Source organism: Pantherophis guttatus, chromosome 13 (assembly GCF_059756535.1).
Source record: "Pantherophis guttatus breed Tessera chromosome 13, ASM5975653v1, whole genome shotgun sequence".
Classification (NCBI taxonomy): domain Eukaryota; kingdom Metazoa; phylum Chordata; class Lepidosauria; order Squamata; family Colubridae; genus Pantherophis; species Pantherophis guttatus.
Window position 1 is genome coordinate 23,029,286 of NC_142075.1, and position 24,753 is coordinate 23,054,038.

The following is a 24,753-nucleotide window of genomic DNA, read 5'->3' on the forward strand; positions in this document are numbered from 1 at the left end:
AGGTAAATTCAGGCCCTTGGCAACCCGCCGGTCTTTCCTATGTACCCTGTCGTAACTCGAAGCGGTCGCAAGTCAAGGACCACCCAGAAACCTTGTTCGGAAGACTCTCGGTGCTCCAAATCATCCTTATTTTGGGTTTGAATCTACGACGTGAAAATCTCGTCGTCCACCTGGGGCAGCGTGGATGGAGACCACAACGGAGGTGCTCAATTTCCTGGCACAGTAAAGGCCACCCCTGAGTCATTATGCAAATAAATGTCTTTACGTCTGCTAGCAACTCACTCTGTAACTCCCCCTTTACTTCCTGCCGCAGAGGAAACGCAACTGTTTTACTTTCACACTTTGTTCTCCTATGCAAACCATCTTCTCTCCCTCTTTTGGAGACCCACAAATGATTTGGGATCAACGGATGAGCCAAAATTAAGGGGAGCTATGCTGTCCTTCGTGCACTATTCGCCCTTGCCCCAAAATGATGCCGCTTGCGTGGCACAAGATGCAGCGCACAACCGAAAGCTGCACACTCAGCCCGACCCAGGTGTGAGCTGTGCATTTCCATCGCTCGACGGAAAGGGTGAAAAATTATTCCGCCCTTGCACCAATTCTGAGCTGGTCGCTCTACCTTTCTGCGACTCTTTCCCGTAGACACGAACGCAAAAAAAAAAAAAAAAAATGCAAAAGGTTTCCAGCACACACCCCTTACACACCTGTTGTGCTTCTTTCTGTGGTCCACAAGGCATAGCCAACCCTTAAGGAGTTCCTCCACCTGCTGTCCAAATTAGCTCCCTTTTTGCCTTCTGGAGCGTAACTCTCAACTGGTTGGAAGGAAGTGTCTCGTTTTGCACCCAGAGGATGGCGACAACGACTGCGCTTCCACACATTTTGTGAAAGGCACACTTCTTGGCCAGAAGCGAAAGGAGTTTGACATCGGCCCCAGAGAGGTGGGGCAAGAGGAAGGGAGAGCTTTGAGGTTTGGGGTGTGCTTTTCGCTTTCAGTAGCGAGTGGCCTGGCTCAGCTTCCTTAAACCATCCCAGACAAGCTGCTAAAGAAGATTTCTCTCCAGAGCGTGTGCATGCACAGAGAGAGAGAGAGAGAGAGCGAGAGAGAGAGAGAGAGGGAGGGAGAGAGAGAGAGAGAGAGAGAGCAGCCAACTCCAGCAGGGTAGCTCTTTCACACAGCTTCGCCCTACAGATCCAACCGGTCAGAGATGATGCACCTGCAGTTTAAAGATGCCTTCTGGGTAAGTGCCAACGAATTGCGTTCTGACTTCCAGAGGTGGTAACTTTGCAAACAGCTGGCCCAGTTATGGGAGATTTTAGGGGGTGTTATGGTTATTTCGGGGCAAACTGAAAAGAGCTGGTGGAGGGCCTCTAAACAACCACCCAAAACCTCCAAACACCATGCTTAAAGAAAGGAAGACGGCGTTAAGCTCTGAAAAAATGCCTCTCTCTTTTTTCTTTCCCACTCATTGGGTGGCTTCCTTTTTAATGCCAGTTATGGCTTTATTTCTCCAAGGCAAAAGGCTGGTTTGATATCCCTCCCAAAGCGGAGCTGGATTTATTTATTTTTTGTTTACAGTACAACTGGAATTCTGTCTTATCTCCAGTAAAATGCTAGGGCAGACCCAGAGGTGCTAGGGCTCAACCACGCGGCTGGTGGTTTATGCAAAATGCAAAGGTATGATGCAAATCGTTGCCCCACACCCTGGCGCTCGGGCCTCACCCCTGGAGGTTGCAAAACCTCTGGGTGGTTGCAAGACTTAAGATGATGTCTCTGGAAAGGCCAACGGAAGGGGTTTGTGGAAAGAGGGTTTTCTCCTGTTCTCCAGCTGTTGGGCGCTGGGCACCATCTAAATTCTGGACCTTGGAGAGATCCTGGAAAGGGCATTGATGAGTCCTTGTGCCCGGTCGCTGGATTTTTCATAGGGGAGTCGGTCTACGCTTTGGCGTTGACTCTACCTAGAAGCTTCCGCCAAGGTGCAAGATGCAAAGGAGATGGAGAAGGGGTGGATGAAGCATTGTTGAACCCTCGGTGTTGGATCTCAGGATCCTTCTGCAAAGACTCAGCTTCACACCTTGGAGGTTCCTTGGTTGTTTGTTGAGAGAGAAAACACCTTTCCGTGTCTCCTTGTCTCCGCGGGTTGAAGACAAGTCTGTATCCACCATGTTGAGTTTAGTTTCGGTGGAAGCAAGCTCGTTGTTAGCAGCGTTGGCCTTACGGAACTGGTTGTTGGGTGGCCTGTAGCTTTCTCATAAATGGAGCACTCCAAAGGCAGAAGCAGATATCTGAGTAAGACTTTATGAATTGCTGATGGCCATCTTTTTAGTTCATATTTTGCTGACTTGACGGTTTTGTTAAAACTAGCTGGCCGGGCTTCAGCTGGTTCTTGATCCTTCCACCCATCACTTAATTCTAGATTTAAAAAAAATGGGGCAATGCTTTTTCTTCTTTTTCCAGTGAATGGTCGATGTGAGTTCAGGTGAGTTTTTGCTCACCGGTCTGTTCCATTTCTGCACCCATCAGCCGTTTCCTAAAATGTGCAAAGGGCGTGGTTTTATCCTTATCCCATTGTAGCAAGTCCACCTTTCGCTGTGCTTAATGGTTTCTAAAACGGACAATGGGAGGAGGATTATTTGCATTTTTAATGCATTTTGCAGGATAGGTTTTCCATTTTAAAAAAATGGGAGTTTTGTGATAGGCCAAAGTGGGATGCGCCACTGATTGCATTCGGCGATGTTTTACTCAAAAGCATGCAGAATTTTGCAAAAGCTCTATATACATTATACATGGATACAAGTGAATATACTTGTATTTATGTATGTTCGTTTTTAACCCAACTTTATTATTTTTATAAATAACTCAAGGCGGCAAATATACGCAATAGTCCTTCCTGCTCTGATACCAACAAACACACACATACATACAAAGCAGAGGTGAAATGTAAAATTTGTTACTGCCGGTTCTGTGGGCGTGGCTTGGTGGTGGGGGTAATGTGACTGGGTGGGCGTGGCCAACTTTTTTTTCTTTTAAAAGCATTTTTTCTACAACCTTAAGAAGTTGCAGAAAAAAATGCTTTTAAAAGCCTCTGACGATCAGGCAACTTAGCTGGGATCGTCAGAGACTTTTAAAGGCAATTATTTTTCGGCCAAAGAGGTTGTACAAAAAATGCTTTTAAAAGCCTCTGACAATCCCAGCTGAGCCGCGCGATCATCAGAGGCTTTTGTTTTTAACTTTTAAAAGCATTTTTTCAGCTGAAGAGGTTGTAGAAAAAATGCTTTTAAAAGTTTTAAAAAAAGCCTCTGATGATTGTGCGGCTCAGCTGGACATGCGGGGGGGGGGGGGGGGCAGGGATTTTTGCTACCGGTTCTCCGAACCACTCGCCGCCATCGCTACTGGATCAGGTGATCCGGTCTGAACAGGGAGAATTTCACTCCTGATACAAAGATACATACACCAGTTTTATCAAAAGTCAGGCCCTGTGGACAATTTGTGAGATAAATTACATTAAATGTTTACATCAATGGCTGCCTTTTCCTTTCACCTTCTTCCTTTGCATGGCCTTTAAACATTCCTAAGGACACCAGCATTTTCTCTGGGGAAAAAAAAAATTAATAAAAAAAACTGTGATTAGTTTACAAGGCCTGATTTTCATAGAGCCCCTCTCCATATGCTTGCATCTCTCTCAAAATATCAGGGTGCATAAGTGTGTGTGGAGCTCGATCAAACTGATACAGAAATGGAAGGGGAAAAAACCTCCCCAGGAAAATGAGATACTGAAAGAAAAGTGAGATCAGCCTAGGCATCCATCCCTAGCTAAAACACCCACCTTAGGCCAGGTTTGCGTGTTAAAAATATGCATTTTGCTCTACGTTTGAAGCGGAGTATTGCAACATTTGGAGAATTGCAAACAAAAACAACAACAACCCGGAACAAGCAACAGGGCAGGCAAAGTTTGAGTGATGGAGACACGATAAACTTTTTGCAAAAGACCCAGGAGAAGGCATACTTCCATATTTTTTTTTTCACATCCCCCCCCCCACACACACAGAGAGTTGAGGCCCTTCTTTGACGTCTAACTTGTGCCTATTTAAGGATGCAGCATTTCTAGCGTAGCACGGCAGGAAACGGCCCCACCGATGCTTAGCAGTTGCAGTTCGAGGCAGCCCTTGTGGTTTGCATGGAAGAGGCTGGGGTAGGTGGGAGGGGGGGGTGTCTGCCTCGGTTTAATAATGAAGGGCTGCGAGAAGAAGAGGGAGGCGCTGCTCTGGAGGGGGGTGGGAAGGGTTCGTGAGAGGGAGAAGCATTGAATTTGGACCGTTGGATGGGTCGGGAGGACTGAAGCTCAAAGAAGAGTGCGTTCATTGTGGGGGGTGGGCTGACTTTTGGTGGTTGGTGGGTTAGTCTTCCTGTCTGTGATCATTTTTTCCCCCTCCTCCTCCTTTTCACCTCTCTCTCTCTCTCTCTATCTCTGTCTCTTCCTACCTACTGGATGGTCTAGCTCAGTCTTTCTCAACCTTGAGAACTTTAAGATCCGTAGACTTCAACTCCCAGAATTCCCCAGCCAGCCAATTTTAGGAGTTGAAGTTCACACATCTTAAAAGTCCCTAAGGTTTAGAAACACTGGTCTATTTATTCAGTCCATCTATCCATCCATTCATTTTCATCTATCATCCATCAATTACTCATCATCTATCAACCTGCCTGCCTGTCTGCCCACTCATCCATCCATCTGTTCATCCATCCATCCATCCATCCATCCATCCATCCATCCATCCATCCTTCCTCTCTTCCCCTCCTCTCTCTTTCTCTCCCCAGCACTATCTATCTATCAAACCAGGGGTGAAATGCTCCCGGTTCGGACCGAATCACCCGATCCGGTAGCGATGGCGGCGGGTGGTTCAGAGAACCAGTAGCAAAAATCCCTGCGGGCCCCCCCCCATGCCCAGCTGAGCCATGCGATCATCAGAGGCTTTTTAAAAAACTTTTTAAAGCATTTTTTCTACAACCTCTTTGGCTGAAAAAATGCTTTTAAAAGTAAAAAAAAAAAAAAAAAGCCTCTGATGATCGCATGGCTCAGCTGGGATCGTCAGAGGCTTTTAAAAACATTTTTTTTTCTGCAACCTCTTCGGCCGAAGAGGTTGTAGAAAAAATGCTTTTAAAAGTAAAAAAAAAAAAAAAAAGTTGGCCACGCCCACCCAGTCACATTGCCCCCCACCAAGCCACGCCCACAGAACCGGTAGTAACAAATTTTACATTTCACCCCTGTATCAAACTATCTTTGGAAGCCCAAAGCCTTGAGGAAGATGAATCTCAGTTGAACATCTGACATCCGATACCTGCATAGACATAATCATACGGTCAATATTGGTAAAGGGAGACTCCGAAGGTATAAAAAATTGCCTTAGGGGTCAGAAGTTGTACCCTCATTCTGTTGGGGATATGCATATTGAGATATATGAAAAAAAAAAGTGATACAATATGAAACCGCAATGCAAATCTCCGTGCGCAGCTCCACCAGATTCAGGATGATTCATTTCTCCCCATTTGGATGCAAAAGGTCTTACAGTTAGTTTCCAGTGGAGTGGCTTGTAGGCATGTTGGAGGAGGAGGCCGGTAGAGTCCTGTGGTTTTAAACATGGGATCAACAGAGGACCCCAAATTTAGTCATTGACTTCCTGAACGTGCTGAGAAAACGTCTCCCCCTCTCAAGTCCAGAGATCCAGAAGGGTCTAGGCCAAAGATCTTCAAACGTGGCAGCTTTAAGACTTGTGGACTTCAACTTCCAGAATTCTCCAGCCAGCATAGCATCCATCCATCCATCCATCCATCCATCCATCCATCCATCCATCCATCCATCTATCTATCTATCTATCTATCTATCTATCTATCTATCTATCTATTTATCTATCTGACTACCTACCTACCTACCAACCAACCAACCAACCAACCAACCAACCATAGCTGGCTGGAGAATTCTGGGAGTTGAAGTCCACAAGTCTTAAAGCCGCCGAGTTTGAAGACCTCTGGTCTAGGCCAGGGGTCAGCAACCTGTGGCTCTGGAACCGCATGTGGCTCTTTCACCCCTCTGCTGTGGCTCCCTGCCACTCAAAATATGCGTCACAACCACCAATATGCAACACCGCCGGCACGCAATTTATTGAGCTTTTCAACCTCCGGTAGGCCAAACATGGATTAATCCAAGAAAAGAAAAGTTTAATTCAACTACATATACTAGTTTTGTGGCCCCTCAAGAAATAGTCAGGCACGGGAAGGGTTTTGTGGCTCCCGGTGTTTTCTTTTATTTATTTATTTATTTTATTTATTTATTGAATTTGTATACCGCCCTACTCCCGAAGGACTCAGGGCGGTGCACAGCCATGGAATAAAACAAATAAATACAAGATTTAAAATAGATTAAAACGAAAATTAAATAATTTGGCTGAACGAATTTAAAACCCCAGCAATTTAAAACCAAATTTAAAATTTCCATTTAAAAAGGGGAAAAGCTTAGGTCAGGCCGGCTAGGTGAAATAGAAAGGTTTTTAGCGCGCGACGGAAGGTACGCAGATCCGGGATCCTCCGTATCTCTGGGGGGAGCTCGTTCCAGATCGTAGGTGCCCCCACAGAGAAGGCTCTCCCCCTGGGGGCCGCCAGTCGACATTGTTTGGCCGACGGCACCCGGAGGAGCCCCTCTCTATGGGAGCGTACTGGTCGTACTTTTCTGTGGGAAACGGGTCCAAATGGCTCTTTGAGTGTTTAAGATTGCAGACCCCCTGGGCTAGGCAAACGACATGCCTGACTCAGAAGAAGATAGCTTTGCACGTTCCTGAATTCCCAAAGGTGATGATAATTCTTCCCCTGGAAAAAGGCTGCTAGTTCAACCCTTGACTTGACGCTGGTGACTCAACCAGCCCAAAGCAGCCTTGAAGACAACTGGGTGAAGAAGTCACATTTGCCTGACCCGCGTCTGAACGGCAAGTTCTCCAGTCTGGCTGGTGTGTAGATGGGCAGCAGTCTCCTGCAACCCTCCGGGTGGTGAAGGCTCCAGCTTTTCTGAAGGCCAACGTACGGATGGCAAACGCACTTGTAGGTTTTTCTTGGGTGTGTGTGTGTGTCTTCTTTTCGTGCTTCTTGGCAAAATCAGGCTGATCCTGATTTTCATTGCTCCAGTGTTTCTCTTGGAATAGTGGCTAGAAAATATTGGGATGGGGAATTCTGGGTGTTGTAGCCCACCCATCTTAAAGGTGCCAAGGTTGAGAAGTTCTACTCTGGCAGAGCCACCATGCACTGAAGTAGGTTGCATTAACGGAAATCTCTGGATCTTGGCTCCTGAGCTTTAATCTGCTCGGAATTGAATTGCTTGCTTGCACCGTTGATATGTTTAGATCCGAAGATGGAAACTTGGTAGTTGGGGAAATCGTGCTTGGATGATCTTCGTTTGGAAGGAAACAGGAGGACACGGCCAGGGAATTGATCAGAGGGTTTAGCGGTGACTAAGAGGGTCTTTGAGGGATGATTCTGCTGGTCTCAAACGGAGCTTGGAAATGCAGGGAAGAGAAGGCGGTAGAATGGTGAGACCTGATGGATCTTCTGTTGTTGTTGTTGTTGTTTTTTTCTTCTTCTTCTAGTGCAAAGAATTCACTCTTCACTCCGGATACGAAGCGCTCCTGCAGCGTTTGCTGGATGGAAGGAAAATGTGCAAAGACGTCGAAGACTTGATCAAGCAGAGGTAAATACGAAGCGTAGGAAGGAGGGAGGGGAAGAGTGGGAGCTGGGAGTTGCATGAAGGCTTCGAAAGTGCTCTTGTGTTCTGCTCATACGGATCTCAGTCAGATTCCCCAGTTGGTTCTTCTCCCTCGGTGGGATGTAAACTTTCAAGAATCCTCACCCATATGGACACTGGATGCCAGCTGTCATATCCAGGCAGGTGTTTCCCCAGTCATCTCGGTATTACAATATAGTCCTTGATTTACACAATGGGAACCAGAATTTCTGTTGCTAAGCAAGAAGGTTTTTTTAAGTGAGTCCTGCCTAGTTCTTGACTTTTTTGGCTATCATTGTTAAGCAAAGCACTGTTAATCACACAGCCAGAAATTCTGCCCCTCAATTGTGGTTGTAAGTCAAGGACTTTCTATATAAAGAGAAGGACCAGGGAAGACTTGATAGCAGTCTTCCAATATTTGAGGGGCTGCCACAGAGAGGAAGGGGTCAAGCTATTTTCCAAAGCACCCGAAGGCCAGACAAGGAATAATGGATGGAAACTGATCAAGGAGAGATTCAACCTGGAAATGAGGAGGAACTTTCTGACAGTGAGAATAATCAACCAATGGAACAGAAGTTGCCTTCAGAAGTTGTAGAAGCTTCATCACTGGAGGCTTTCAAGAAGAGATTGGACTGCCATCTGTCAGAAATGGTGGAGGGTCTCTTGCTTGGGCAGGGAGTTGGACTAGATGACCTACAAGATCCCTCCCAACTCTGTTAATCTGTTATATCTGCTTAAGGCCCGAATTTGAAGACGCTCATCAGACGTCTTCAGATTTGGAGAAATCTATGTGTAAATTATCACATATTCGGGGTGTATGGAAAACAAATGAATCACCTCAGAGTCTAAAGCGACCTGGGATTTGCTTCTCATCAGAGCTATTTTAGAAGTCATGAGTAAAGATTTCTGAGGCCCGATGGAAAAGCTGCCTTCATGTTGAGTTTAGTGGGCTGAAAATGTTGTGGAAAGGAGGAGGAGGGGGAAGGGGGAAGAGGAAGAGGAGGCATCTCAGAGCAATTTGAAGAGCTTTGGATCCAGTGGCTCCCTTAAAAGGATGAGAAGATTAGGATGGAGGACACTCTTTGCAAGCAGAAGATTGCTTTCGATCCAGACCAAAGGATCTCCCTTCAGAAGATGAAGGTTGCAATGAGGTGAAAAAAATGTAAGTTGTCTCTTTTCTTCCACCTCACACTCTTCAGATGTCTAGAGATGATGATGGTTAGATTTTTTTTTAGCCGACTTTTGAGATCACAAAGTTTGGAACTTCTTGAGAACTAATCTAGTTGGATGGGGGGAAAAAAATCAATCTTCCAGGTGACACCAGGTGGCACCTGTTTTCCTAGAAGAGAAGCATCTTAGGTGGCTTCAGCAGCTACCGAGACACAACTGTGGAGCTGTATTTCCTGCAAACCTTCCTCTCAGGATAGTTGATGGGAAAGGCAGTAAAGACCCTTCCCATTAGCAACTCTGAGTATGAAGCTCACATGAGCACATCATGTGGACCAAGCAGAAGGCATCAGAGAAGGTTCATCTTCTGTTCCATTCCACCATGGCCTCCAAAGAACGTGACCCTTCTTCTCAAGAAGGCCGCCATCAAAGTTCTTCCCTTGCCGTCTTCTACGGTTTTAAGACCTTGCCTAGTCAACTCTCAAATTTGTTCATTACGCGCCATGGGAAGGATGGAGTTCAGAAACAGATGGAAGCCCAGCATGGCTTGAGTGGCAAATAAAGACGGGATTTTTATTTAACAGGGCCCAGGCTGAAGAACGTTACGGGAAGGAGCTGGTTCAGATCGCTCGGAAAGCAGGAGGCCAAAGCGAAATCAAGTAAGTCCATTTCGGTGTCACCTAAAATCCCATTATTTCTTTGTTTATATTAAAAGTCAATGTTACGTTATGAATGGATGGTTAGGACTTGTCTCTAGGGGTTGATAGAACGTAAGAACCAGGATGGGCAACAGCTAGTACTATTGATCTAACTCTTGATAAGATTCTTTGGATAGCTTTCAGTTACCAGTGGTTGAATTCCCATCGTAAGTCATGATGATCATAATTTGAGGCACTTGTGTGACAGGACCTGATTTTATGACTGTTTTGTGGAGGTTGTTGAGTGAATAACACAATTGTTCAGTGAATGAGGCAGTTATTAAGCGAAACAGTGTATTCCTATGGATGTTTTTATGGCCCATGCTGGCTGGGGAATTTTGGGAGTCCACCTATCTCAAAGTAGCCACGGTTGAGAAGTAGCCATTTGTCTCTTCCTGCACTGGGCTGAAGGGTGGACCTGAAGACCTCCTAGGTGTATTCCATGATTCTATGACCCATCTATTATGGACACCATGGTGCCCATCTCCTCTAGGAGACCCAATCCTGGATGGTGTATGGAAATTATGACGGCTATAATAGGAGGACCCTAGAACCATAGGCTTGGGAGCAGTGGTGAAATGTAAAATTTGTTACTACCTGTTTTGTGGGCGTGGCTTGGTGGGGGGGGGTGTAATGTGACTGGGTGGATGTGGCCAACTTTTTTTTTTCTTTTAAAAGCATTTTTTTCTACAACTTTAAGAGGTTGTAGAAAAAAATGCTTTTAAAAGCCTCTGATGATCAGGCAAAACAGCTGGGATTGTCAGAGGCTTTTAAAGGCATTTTTTTTGCTACAACCTCTTCGGCTGAAGAGGTTGTAGAAAAAATGCTTTTAAAAGCCTCTGATGATCCCACGGCCCACGTGGGATCATCAGAGGCTTTTTTTAAAAAAAACTTTTAAAAGCATTTTTTCGGTGGAAGAGGTTGTAGAAAAAATGCTTAAAAAAAAAAAAAGCCTCTGATGATTGCGGGGCTCAGCCGCGCAGGGATTTTTGCTACTGGTTCTCTGAACCACCCGATACCATCGCTACGGATCGGGCGATCCTGTCCAAACCGGGAGCATTTCACCCCTGCTTGGGAGGCACCTTGGAAGTCTTCAGGTCCAACCTTCTGCTCAGCACTGGCTCTCCTCAAACTCCAAAGGATGAGGGCTAGTTATTCAGCATCCAGAATCATTTGTTTGAGATGGACAGCTATAGAAATAGAATAGCTAAATAGGTCTCAGGAGGCGAATTCTTCCAAAAGCTTAGCTTCTATAGAAAGGACACGCAAGTTTCTTTCAACAGAAAGAATCTCACTGTCAGGCAAAAAAGGGGGTTAGCAGATGCCATTAGAACTTTATTTCTTCAGGGTTTCTAAGGCAGCCGAATTCTGACTCATAATAACAGGAAAAATAGATCTGCTGGTTTACTGTATATACTTCCTGTGCCAACGTGCTTTATATAGAATCATAGCTGCAAAAGTGGGGGCCGGCTGATCCGTTTCCTATCCATTGCACGATTCATCCCTGCAAGAAACCGATCTCGGTTTAGATCCAGTAAATGATGGACTGAGGTCTGAGGTCTTAAAAACAACCGTTATCCACCCCAACTCTCATTTGAGAGTTGAAGTCAAACTGGAGACTGGAGGCTAAAACATATGAAGAACGGTTGCAGGAACTGGATATGTCTAGTCTTATGAAAAGAAGGACTAGGGGAGACACGATAGCAGTCTTCCAATATCTCAGGGGTTGCCCCAAAGAAGAGGGAGTCAAGCTATTCTCCAAAGCACCTGAGGGCAGGACAAGAAGCAACAGGTGGAAACTCATCAAGGAGAGAAGCAACTTAGAACTAAGGAGAAATTTCCTGACAGTGAGAACAATGAATCAGTGGAACTCCTTGCCTCCAGAAGTTGTGAATGCTCCAGGTTTTTAAGAAGAGATTAGATAACCATTTGTCTGAGTAGAGGGTTTCCTGCCTAAGCAGGAGGTTGGACTAGAAGACCTCCAAGGTCCCTTCCAACTCTATTATTCTATTCTAAACGGTTTGATACAATGAAAAGTGTATTCAAGATGTTCCTTAAAAGCAAGCTTGAAAAGGACAGGTAGTCCTTCACTTATGACAATGGGGGGGTCGTCTTTCCAGTCATCTCGATACTACAAGTAGCCCTGGACTAGCGGACACATCTGAGGCCAGAATTTCCATTGCTAAGCAAGGCAGTTGTTAAGTGAGACGTGTCTGATTTTATGACTATTTTTGCCACGGTTCTTAAGCGAGGGCCAATCGTAAGTTACTTTCCTCAGCGCTGTTTTAACTTTGTGCAGTCATTAAACAAATGATTATAAGTCAAACCATTGTGCGGTCAACAGGATTTGCTTTTCTTAGACGGAGGCTTTCTTCTTCCTCTATAAACTGATACTGAGGATCATTTTGATTTATTTATTTTTTTTGCATACCTTTTCCTCTTTCTCTAAAGAGAACCAGGCTGCATTCTTGGTAGTGTCGCGCTTAGGCAGCGCAAGCAGCAAAATATTGTTGTAGTTCTACAATCAGGCATCATGAAGTTTCTTGAGAGTGCAAAAATAATAATAATTCAGTACTATGTGAAGTAATTGAATTTGGCAGTTGAAGCCCTGTATCTTAAAAGTTGCCAAGGTTGATAAACACTGGGATAGGATGGAATCGGGGACCTGTGATTGTGGCCCCAGATTTTTCTGTTTTGGTTTTACTGGTTCCTGTGCTTTTATTTCTTGCATTTTTGTTGTTCGGTTATCTTATTTTTGGACTGTAAGCTGCCCAGAGCTTCATTTTAAGATGGCTGGCTATGTAAATGTTTTGAATGAATGAATAAATGAATGGAATGGATGAATGAATGAGGTATCTGCTTCCCAAGGCAAGAGGCTCTAGTCCTCTTGATTTTTTTTTAAAGACAAAGACTCAATTCACAAAACTACTAATATCAGTTCCTGTTTGGGTTTGGGACATTAAACGAGAAGTGATTAATGGTTCCTTGGCAACAAGGAACAAATAGTCCCACGTTTACTGTAAATGGCGAGTTTTGCACCTCCAATTGTACACAAATCGACTTCCTATATTTTACATAAAGTTAGCATATTGATACGTCATGTTTTCTGCTGCACTTTGAAAAATTAGAAAGCTTCACTTCTACTCCCGAAAACGTAGCTTGCAGAATGCAAAAGAGGCAAGCAGAATAAGAGATGGATGGAGTTTCTTTTTGGTCAAGAGGAATGATTCGCTTTTCTCCACAGAGAAATTCGCCGGAGCAAATATTATGCAAAGCATAATTTTTTAGCTGTGCGTTTCCTCTTTGAGGGAAGGGATTGTGTAAACCTTGAAGCAATATAAGGCTTGGGCAATATTTTAATGGGATCTGCTGTCCCTTTCTTGCATCACAAAGTCCATCGCAATCTGTTCCCAACGAGGGTGACACTGAGAGGATGGAACTTCTTATGATGTCAACCATGCAACCTCAATGTTTTTGTGACTCCGTGTTGCATGAAAAGGCACAAGGGATAGAACCGGCATTGCAGTGCTGAGATGCATTTTGCTTTGGGTCTTCCCTTTAAGGGCGTACCGTGTTCTTCAAAGTTTATGCTGGTCTGCGATCGAAATAAAGATTTGATTTTCAAAGTTCTTTAGTCACACAATTGTTACACAATTGTTGCAAAGAACGTGGGGGGGGGGGGTCAAGCTATTCTTCAAAAGCGCCTGAAGGATGGAGAAGTAATGGATGGAAACTCACCAAGGAGAAAAGCAACTTAGAACTAAGGAGGGATTTCCTGACAGTGAGAACAATTAACCAGTGGCCTCCAGAAGTTGTGGATGCTCCAACACTGGAAGTTTTTAAGAAGAGATTGGACAACCATTTGTCTGAAGTGCTGTAGGGTTTCCTGCCTGGGCAGGGGGTTGGACTAGAAGACCTCCAAGGTCCCTTCCGACTCTGTTATTCTGTTACTCGTGATACAACATCTGTAATCATTTGCTGTGAAAGAGAAATACATTTAAACACGGAGGCCAAAATGCTAGAGAACCCTCAAAGTTTAAGGTATTCAAGAGTTCAGATCTAAGCTCAGGCCGCTTCTAGCAAAAGATTGTAAGGTGACGTGATGGTGCAATATACTTATTTGCCATACAAATTTTTTTTTAGTGCTATAGTTGATGAGAAAAAAATAATCACTTCTTCCTCAAAAATCCACAATGGACTCATTTTCTCTTTAATGATAATGTACTGTATCTAGAGTTAAATGAATCTTAGTTCATCACTCACCTGACACCTGCAGGATGAGTCTAGTGGTTACATGCAGAGTTAGTTGGAATGTGAATTTAATTAGAAAAAAAAGTTCAAAAGATACCACAAGGGGGCGTTAAAGAAACACGAGAAACTTATTTTATACTCATTTTCATCAGGCGGGAAAAAAAAAAACCCAAATGGAAATAATGTCTGTTGATAGGGATGGAAAATGCACATACGGCTTGAGGTTTAGTCAACTGGCACCTTCAGGACAAGCACTAAATGCGTAGGCTAAATAGGAAAGAAATTCAACTGATTAATACAGTTGTGTGTGAAAGACCAGAGTGAAGGTCCAATTAAACGTGTTCATTGCTAAAAGCGTATGCTGCAGGAATCTTCTGAATTCATGGTCAGAACCTGCTTGGAAGTTAGATGAGGATCAATGGAATTCAAAGAGAGGGAATCGGACTCAATTTGCTTGTGGCTACGTAGGGATTCTAAACTGATTTCTCTCTTAACTCTGCCCCCACCTAGTGGTAGGTTCTTCTCCTACCAATATTTAACCTTTCATTTGGACTATTAGAAGAAAGATTGAAGGCTTCTCTTGGATTTTTTTTATATATTTGCACACTTGTCCTATGTAATGGAGACGTTTGATGTTGCCCAAAGATAGATCGATAGATCGATAGATCGATAGATCGATAGATAAATACCCCATTTCCCCAAAAATAAGACATCCCCTGCAGGGGTGGGTTCTACTTACCTTTACTACTGGTTCACAAAGGGATCGTGCACGCCTTGCTTCTAGCAGAAGCTTCTGTGCATGCGGAGATTGCTGATGATGACATCCGGGATGGTGGGCGGGGCCTCCCAACGGTTTTACTACCGGTTCTTGGGAACTGGTCTGAACCGGGGGCAACCCACCAATCCCCTGATAATAAACCCAATCGGGCTTTTGAGCGCAATAGCTAAAATAAACCTCCGAAAATAAGCCCTCCCCAAAAATATTTAAATACAGAGCTGGAAATCAGGTAAGACGGCAAAAGGAACCCCATCTTGCTCCATCCACCCCAAAATAGTAAGACCTCCCCAAAAATAAGGCCAAATGCTTATTTCAGGGTTAAAAAAATATAAGACAGGGTCTTATTTTCGGGGAAACACAGCAGATAGATAGATGACAGATAGATAGATAGATATAGACAGACCAGCCATATATTTGTGGTGGTGGACATTTGAAATCTGGCTCTGAATATTTTCTGGAATTGCTTTTCTGAATGGTGGGATTGTGGGCTTCTCCAGCACTGGCTGTCTAGAATTGTTGACACATTCCTGTTCTTCAAAATATAATAGAGAACTTCAAGTTTGACGAAAGTCTTTGGACAGGAAGGAAATTGATGAGTTTTGTTTTTTCTCCTCAGCACTTTAAAGGCTTCGTTTGAAATCCTAAAGCTACGTAAGTATATTAGCAAGTTCTGTCGGGGATATTTGGCAGCAAAATTAATAATCGAATTAATAATTTTTAAAGAGTTTTTCTTTCTCTGCAAAGAATCTTGACAAATTCATACAGTGTTTGGAAAAAGACAACCTTATACTTCCTACTCATGCCGATGGGCTTTAAGATTGAGTAGGGAGTGACTATTTTCACCACACATTCAATTTGAACTGCAGAACTCAGGCTAGCCACTAGATGGTGGAAGAGAGTCAGAGTTTTCTGTACTCTTTTAGTGTCCTCTAGTGACTGAGTGGGAGAATGCTATCAAGAGCAAAGGGGATGCCCAGAAATGAATGAGAGGAAAATGGACTTTGTTGAGTTGTATATATAGGATACTAGCTAGATGCCCATGCTCCGCTATGAAACTATATGATCGGACTTGATAAATTGACACTTACAGCTTGAAAATTAATGAGTAGTTACAATCGGCCTCTCCTCTCCCTTTCTCTCCCTCAGGCTTGCCCCACAGAAGCCTCTCCTCTCCTATCCCCCGTTTCTCTCCCTCAGGCTGGCCCCATTGATCCTCTCCTATCCCCTTCTCTCCTTCAGGCTTGCCCCCAGAGACCTCTCCTATCTTATTCCCTTCTCTCCCTTTCAGGTGGGGAGTAGAATGTCTAAATGCCCAGCCCGCAAGCCGGATGAATCATGCGCTGGCCACGCCCATGCCCAAGTGGCAGTTGGAACAGAGTTCTTTTCAGGTGGGGAGGGGGAGTAGAACGTCTAACTAATTAGCATCAGAGCCTGTTAATAATAAGAAATACTAATGCTCTGATGGTCCCTTCTTAGCAAGCACCTAGAAGCCAAGAGGAACATACGTGCCAAATTTCAAGTTTGTAGGCTTTACTGTTCTGGAGATTTCGTAATGATGCGTGAATGGTATTTCGCTTTTATATATATAGTTAAAAGCCTCAGGAGGTGGTTTTGTTGACTGGGGTTTGTGGAGAGGAGAACGACGACTGTGGGGTTCTTGGTGCTCTCTGAGCTTGCTTGTTTTCTTGCAGACGTTTCATGACCCAACTAGGTAACTGTATCAGTGCTAGATGGGAAAAGAGCAAATGCCACTCCCTTCTAGCACGGATGATGGTTGCCTAGTTTGGGAAATGAAGTGTCTGCGAACACCAAGGACCCCTCAAGTTCACAAAATTGGGTGGGGGACTCTTTTCACCTGTATGATGTACATAGCATGCCTACAAAAAGGGAGAAGGCTTCCATTACCTGTATGCTCCTGTGTTTTGATGCTGTTGCCCTTCCAGAACTCCCCCTTAACCCATGTAAGTGATGTTCCATATCAAGAGGCAGGATTTCAGCAAAGGCCAATTCTGCATTTCATCCACAGAAATTGAAAGCGTGGGCAACTCTCACATCCAGCTGGCCCTCATGTTGAAAGAGGAACTCAAAGCCTTAGAAGAATTCCGAGAAAGGCAGAAGGAACAACGGAAAAAGGTGAGGCAGAAGCCGGAGCTTCCGGAGGTGAAACAAGCCAATACGATTTATTTTTTATTTATTAAACAAATTTATGATGGCCATTTTGGTGCAGGTCCAAAGGCTTTCAAAGGACTCGTTTATCCTGCCTTATTTTCAGTAAAGAACTTCCCTGGAATCCAAACTTCTTCCTTGAGCGGTGCCCAAAAATGGCAGAGCCCCCAGCCTGGAAAATCTGCCTTGGGAATAGGAACTTTGATAAAGAGTTGGACTACTGGGTTTCCAGCTCTTGTGGAAGGCACAAAAGGATGATCATTAATGCCATCTTTCTTGCAGTACGAGAGTACGATGGAACGGATACACAAGAACAAGCTCTTCATGTTCAAGAAAACCATGGAGGTAAGGAACTTGCTCTTGGAGGATAAGATGTTTGTACGGGCAGTCCTTGACTTACGACCGTAATTGTGCACATTTTTCTGCACGCAGTCCAAGAAGGCCTATGACCAGAAATGTAAAGATGCTGATGAGGCGGAACAGGCTTTCGAGAGGATAAGTGCTATGGGAAACCAGAAACAAACAGAAAAGGTATATTTTTTTCTTTCTTTTTTCTCTCCTTCCTTCCTTCCCTCTCTTCCGCTCCTTCTTTCCTCCCTCTCCTTCCATTTCTTTTTTCTTTCCTTTCTTTTCCTTCCTTCCTTTCTTCCCTCTTTCTTCCTTCCCTTCCTCTCCTTTCCTCCCTCTTCCTTCCTTCCATTTTTCTTTCTTTCCTTCCTTCCTCTTCCATTTTTTTTTCTTTTCCTTCTTTCCCTCTCTTCCTCTCCTTTCCTCCCTCTCCTTCCTTCCTTCCATTTTTTCCTTCCTTTCTTCCATTTCTTTTTCTTTCTTTTCCTTCCTTCCTCCTCTCCTTCCTCCCTATACCAATGTTCGTTTTTTCACCTTTCAGAGCCAAACCAAAGCAAAACAGTCCAGAGACTCTGCCAATGAAGCAGGTAACATTTTAAGCACCTATGAAAACAAGTTCTACTCTAAGAGAGACACGCCTTATGAATCTCTTTGATGGGATCTTCCAGGCCTCCATTTGAACCTGTAAAGCTCCATGAACTAAAGAGTTGAATAAACCAAAAATGCAATTGCGCCCTTCATTAAAAAACAGAGTAAAATAAAAGGCTGACTTGCAATTCAACCTTTTGGAGGAATCTTCTCCAGATAAGCTCTTCTTACTTCAGGATATTTTTTCTTTTAGTCCATGAATCACAGAATAGGTTCATTTTATCCATGAAGCGCAAAACACTAACACTTCTCTGATCGGACTGCTTTGCTTTTTCTCACGCAGAAAAAGTGTATAAACAGAACATCGAGACACTAGACCACACAAGGACCACGTGGGAACAAGAACACGTTAGTACTTGCGAGGTATGAAGCTGTTGCGTTCCATCAACAGAGAATTGATAAGGTTTGACCTTGATCACGGTGAGATGCTACTGGAGGTCTCTTTTCCTCTCACCCAAAGGTGGGTAATCAGGCACACTCAACATGGTTTCTCTCCCAACACCCAAGGGATGACCAGCATTTGCTTCTCAGATACGGCCATAGTTGACTTGCATCCCAGTCCTTTTCCTTGCCAGGGATCAGCCATCAAAGCAAGCTATAGAATTTTTTATGGAGGTTTGGCTTTAGGGATGTGGTTCCCAAATTCTGTGGGATGATACAGCAATACTTGACATCTGTTGGACACCATGCAAATTTCAAGCTCGGAGGCACCACTAAAAGGATACTAAGCGTGCCAAGAGCTGAGAAAGTTTGGAAACTTCTGGCTTTGGGTCTATGGAGATCCTCAGTCATTCAAGATCCTGGTTGTCCCACATTGTCCCAAAGGTGCTTTTTCAAAAGGCAACTGGACTTTTTGTTTTTCCCCTTGAAGACGTTTCGCTTCTCATCTAAGAAGCTTCTTCTTAAGACACGAAGAAGCTTCTTGGATGAAAAAAGAACGTGTGAGTCGAAGACTTGTGATTGACAGAACATTTGTTTATTTCACTAGGCGAATAGATCAGTTCAATTGTCAACCACCATCATTGTAGTTGATAGCTTCAGCCTGTTGCACGAAGTAGGCCAAGTTTGGTCTATAAACCATGTTTTTTTGGCTTAGCTCGGTGCTATCGACCCAGCTTTATTTTACTGTTATCACATTTTGTGACAGGATCCCATAATTGATCTTTACTTTATTATTATTATTATTATTATTATTATTATTAAACTAGGCTTTCCAGCTTCAGGAATGTGATCGGATCACTATCCTACGGAATTCTCTCTGGGTTCATTGCAATCAACTCTCCATGCAGTGCGTGAAAGACGATGAGGTAAGAGAAAGTCCAGCGGAGGTAGTCCTTTGTCTTGCGAACAGTTCAACTAGAGAATTTGCTTTGAAAGCCATAAGCAAGAGCTCCTTTCAAATAAATCGACTTTCCCCCCCCCCTTTTTCTTTTCAAAGCTTTATGAAGAGGTTCGGGTAAGCCTGGAAAACTGCAACGTGGAGTCCGATATGAACGCCTTCGTTCAGAATAAGATGACCGGAACAGAAGCACCAGGTCTCTCTGCACAGAACTGCTCTTTTCTTAATTGTGTCTTGAAAAGACAATAACATCTGGGAAAATAATAAGTACCCCGTTTCCTCGAAAATAAGACCCAACTGGAAAATAAACCCTGGCATGATTCTTCAGGATGCTCGTAATACAAGCCCTACCCCAAAAATAAGCCCCAGTTAAGATCATCAGCCAGACGGAGGCGTTTAGTACTGTATTTCACCCAAAATAAGACCTAACTGGAAAATAAGCCATAATGCGTCTTTTGGAGCAAAAATTAATATAAGACCAGGTCTTATTTTGGGGGAAACATGGTAGGTCTGGGGAAACTTTGGCTTATAGAAGATTGAGTTGAGCCTCCCCTAACCTTGGGATGAACATCTTTGGCTGTGAATTTGGGGAGAGCACCTAGAGAAGGACACCCAGCCTCATAATTTTATATAATTAATATGTAATGTAATTTTATAATATAATATAATTTTATATTGTGTGTTATTTTAATTCTCGGCTGTTCACCGCCCTGAGTCCCTTCGGGGAGAAGGGCGGGATATAAATTTAATAAATATATATATATAATATATATAACCATCTTTTAGATCAGTGTTTCTCAACCTTGGTAGCTTGAAGATGGGTGGACTTCAACTCCCAGAATCCCCCAGCCAGCAGTGCTGGCTGGGGGATTCTGGGTGTTGAAGTCCACCCATCTTCAAGCTACCAAGGTTGAGAAACACTGTTTTAGATAGTGAAAACTGTACCCCCGATTAAAGGGGGAGATTTTTTAAAAAATAAGGCTGACTACGGGGTTACCACAAGATTGATTCATTCTTAGCTGGCACAAGATTTCCTGGGGGTGGAAAATCACTGATGGCATTACCTAGCAGGGTCATGAGACGCCTGCAAGAAAATCACCAAGCGCAGAGAGAGCACCAAGGCCGCCTCAGTCACATTTTCCTATCCTCCTTCTGTTTCTGAAAACAGCTGCCATTGGCTACGAGAATTATTACGAGAGAACCGGACCCGCGAAAAACTCCAACAGCCCAACAACCCAGAGTTGCGGAATGATGAAAAGGTAGTAAATTGTCATTACGACGGCTGTTTTCCATTAATGGGTGGACACTTGGTTCTACCATTTGAATTTTCCACCAATTGTCAGAAGCTGCCTTGGAGTAGCTGTTTCCCTTTCCTTGAATGAGAACCAAGAAAGATTTCCAACTCATGAGCTAAATTAAGAGGAGAAGGGCAAAGTGGGGACATCCACTGTGACCTTCTGAAGTGCTGTTTGGCCAGCTGCTTGTAGAGAATGTCTGCCTGAAAATGTATTTTTATTTATTTATGGCTGCTGTTCTCTAAAATAGCCCTGAGGGACACAGACCAGAAATAAAATATCCAAACACTGAGAATGCGTGTTACAATAGCATTAACGAGGAAGGCGTTAAAAAGCTGGTTTGTGTTTGGCTGTTTTTGTCTCCCTTGTCCCAAATCTTGTCCTTCAGAGCAAAGCTTCACTCTTAGTCGAAAACAGAGAGAGAGGAAGTGGCGTCATTGAAAGGCTCATGGTATATTTCCTATTGATCCACAGGTTCTCCGACTTGCTGCATGGCAGTACACGGAATACTCCGGATAACATTATTTCCACAATACCCCCAACTGGTAGGTAGGATGGCTTTTCCAGGGACCAATGCAGTAATTTCTTAAGTCCGAGCATCCTTGTGTTAAATCAGGTTCTGCTATCAAGTCTTCCTAAGGGGTTGAATGTTGCTGTGGGAACACCCAAAAGTTCTTCTTTTTTGGCTTTCAAGTTGGACTAATCCCATCTCCCCTGTTGTGGCTGCAGAGCTGGCAGCAGATTCAGACAGTGAGGAGGTTGGGGAGGAATATGGGCCATTCCTGGAGTCTGGGGAAGGCTCGGAAGAGGGCTCTGAGTTGGAGGCAGAGAGGGGGCCAAGGCCATCTGGGAGTTCTTTGCTGCCTCTGGAGCCTGACATCAGCGAGGCAGAAGAACAGCGGGAGCCTGTTCCCAGTGTGCGCATGCACAGAGCTGCCAGGAGACAGGAACAATTAAGAAAATAGGGCCGACTTGGGAGTAAGGCTTGGAGATGATTGCCCCCTCCCATAAGACATAAAAGAGAAGCGAACGGGACGTGAGCTTTTGCAGGAAGCAATTAGTTCATCTGGCCAATTCAAGATTTGAAAATTCTGTTTGTGACTCTGTGCCAAGTTTGGCCTTTGTTGTGACCCAGGCCCAAGTAAGTAGTAGGAAAATCAGTCCGTGAAAAAACCAACAAACTTTATTCGAACAGCCGAGAATTCCTTCATTCCCAGCGTCGTTCAACTCAATTAAAGCAAATTCCTCCCAACACAAATTCCTCAGTCCTATCGCAAACCTTGGTCCAATTAGGCAAACTGCCAAAGGCCTTTCTTGGCAAACGTTCAGAAGTCACAGATACAAAAATAAATGCAAGACGTAGATGAAGAAGATGAAGCTACCAATTTTTAAGTTTTAAGCCTTATGGGAGGGGCCAATCATCTCTTGGCCCTACTCCTGAGTTGTCCTCTTTGCTTGAGCTGCTCTTGTCTTCTGGCAGCTCTTCTCATGCGTGCATTAGGAACAGGCTCCTCCTATTCCTCTGCCTCACTCCTATCAGGCTCTGGAGGCTCCGGAGTCCACACCTCACTCCCCGATGGCCCTGGCCCCATCTCTGCCTCCGACGCAGAGCCCTCATCCGGGCCTTTCCCAGCCTCCAGGAATGGCTCATGTTCTTCCTCAGCCTCATCGCTGTCCGATTCCGCTGCCAGTTCCGCAGGCTGCTGGTGGACCACAACAGCCTTGCCTTGTGTCTGGAAATTAGCTCTTTGGCAGCATTCCACGTGAGATAGGTGGGTGTTGATAACCTTCCTCTGAAAGACTTGAGGACTGTAAATGAAAGTAATTTACAGCCATATGAATTAAAGAGGTTTGCCGGGACTACGTTTGTGCTGTTTGATTTCTAAGGAAGCCTAGGTCAGAACCTTCCCAGCCTCCCAAACTTCTGAAAACTAAATAGAAACATCCTAACAACGGACCAATTTTCAGGAAACACAGTGCAGAAACTTTTTAGGATGGAGACTGTAAACCTGATTTTGGGAAAAGGCAGAATTCAATTTGCCTGAACCAGCCCTGAAGCCTTTCAAATACACTTTTTTTTAAATTTAAGTATCTCTGATTTTTTTCCCCCCAAAGTAACAGCTGGTGAAATTTTTAGAAACAGAAATACTTCATTTGTGTTAGGAATGCAGGGTGTCATCACCTTGACAGTAACAAGACGGATTTTAGAAATAGGAATGGTGGCGCCATGGTAATACATTCTCTGGACTTCTACAAGTCCGGCCGGAAAAGATATAATAACTTTGGAACTTAGATAAAATCTTTTGCCTCTGCCAGGAGTTAATTCCATTTACCCCTCCCTCGAAGCTGAGCAAAGGGCGGACGTCGTCTATGCAGCCGTTCACGTGGCCGAGGTCAACGCTGCCATGGACCATGATTACCGAGCTCTCTATGACTACACAGCCCAGGTGAGGCTCAAACCCTTGTTAAAAGAGTTGAGGCTGGAGTAACAAAGAGCATTTGTTACTCCAGAGTAACTCTCAAGGATCATCATTCTAAGTTACTCTACTTCTTTTAATGACCGCATAATCCCTTGTGGGATGGAGTCTGGGCAACTGAATGGAGCTGAGTGTTTACTGGCTGGATGCCTTTCCTGTCGCCAGTGCGGAGTTTTGTTCAGCAGATAGATTCTCACTGTGCCCAGAGAGAGAAATATTTCTAAGTTACTCTGAAGGTATCATCATTCTAAGTTACCCTGAAGACTCCAATTTAGCTCGGTTTTTATAGGTAGCCCTCAACTTACAACCATTCATTTAATGACTGTTCTTAGATATAACGGCCCTGAAATAAGTGACTTAGGACGGTTTTTCACACTTATGACCGTTGCAGCATCCCCGTGGTCACGTGATCAAAATTCAGACACGTGACAACTGACTCATATTTATGACGGTTGCAGTGTCCCAGGGTCCTGCGATCCCCTTCCGACAAGCAAAGTCAGTGGGGAAGCCAGATTCACTTAACAACCGTGTCGCTAGCTTAACAGCTGCAGTGATTCGCTTAACAACTGTGACAAGAAAGGTCATAAAATGGGGCAAAACTAACTGAACTGTCTCGCTTAGCAATGGAAATTTTGGGCTCAATTGTGGTCCTAAGTCAAGGACTATCTGCATGCTTATTCCATCTTAACCTTTGCATCTTACCTGAAGAGATTTTTCCATTTCTTTCCATTATTCCTTTTCCAGAATGAGGATGAGCTGGACATCCGAGCAGGCGATATTGTCAACATCATTGAAGCTGGCGAAGACGGCTGGTGGACCGTAGAACTGGACGGGCAGCAAGGATTTGTGCCCGGCTCCTATCTGGAGAGACTTTGATGGGAGGAACACTTCCGAGTGCTGCATTTTTACCGGCTAGAAATCGCTTTTAAAAAATCAAGTTTTACTCTTTTTTTAACATAAAACGCCACCCCGTCTTTTTATTTTTTTTGAAGGACAATTATCAAAGAAAAGACATCCAAACTTGTGCTGATTTTCTCACCCTAGAAATGTATGATCCCAAAGGTTCTTTTTGCCTTGCTTAAATCCAGGTACCCTTCCGATCCCATCATTCTTTCGGTAGAATCTTGACCCGTTTTCTACATGGCAAATTTTGCAAAAAAACTGTCTTTGCCATTCTCCACTGAACGTTGGTGGAGGCAGAAACACAGTGGACTTTTACAATAAGCCATTGATTAAAGTGCATTTTTGAAACGGTTAGATCTCAATTCCAGAAACGATGCTTTCATTTCTTTCTCGCTATGGGTGACACCACAACCATCCTTTCCCTAGCGTTGCAAATTTTGATTCAGGGTGGAGCTGTTTTAAATGCTGCCATCTCAAGATTCTCAGCTGTTCACTGAAAATGCATCTGCAATTGTTCTTGTCGTGCATGCAAACACCAACATCTGACGTTTTTAGCAGCTGAAAAATCTGACCCCAAACCGAGAAAAGGAAGTTTAAAAATAACAAACAAACCACAAGATCTCTCCGGAGAGTCCTTTCATTGCATTAAATATTGTCAAAACCTTGTATGATGTTTGAGTTTGAACACGCCAGGTGGGCAGAAATGATGGCAGGAGTTTAATATACAGTATTACACCTATTATTTACCCGCTGCAATCTATAACTGTAGTGGCCATTTATGACCCCAAAATCATCTGGTTCCCAATTCTCTACATCAGTGGTTGGGAGTTGTCCAAAGTTGGCAACTTTTAAGACTTGTGGACTCCCAACTCCCAGAATTCCCCAGCCAGCCAAGATTGGATACCCCTTGCCTAATGACTGCA

The 24,753-nt window shown here is 44.1% G+C and overlaps 1 protein-coding gene across 1 annotated transcript; it reads left to right on the forward strand.

Annotated features, from left to right (window-relative positions):
- The first annotated feature begins 939 nt into the window (after positions 1 to 939).
- PSTPIP1 (proline-serine-threonine phosphatase interacting protein 1) lies at positions 940 to 24,495 on the forward strand. The gene is made up of 15 exons (XM_034409486.3): positions 940 to 1,238; positions 7,627 to 7,727; positions 9,512 to 9,586; positions 15,271 to 15,305; positions 16,681 to 16,787; positions 17,103 to 17,165; positions 17,253 to 17,351; positions 17,710 to 17,755; positions 18,100 to 18,179; positions 19,025 to 19,123; positions 19,255 to 19,351; positions 20,324 to 20,414; positions 20,925 to 20,995; positions 22,767 to 22,897; positions 23,672 to 24,495. The coding sequence occupies exons 1-15, from the start codon at positions 1,206 to 1,208 to the stop codon at positions 23,801 to 23,803; spliced, it is 1,260 nt and encodes a 419-aa protein (XP_034265377.2). The 5' UTR covers positions 940 to 1,205; the 3' UTR covers positions 23,804 to 24,495.
- The last annotated feature ends 258 nt before the right edge of the window (positions 24,496 to 24,753 follow it).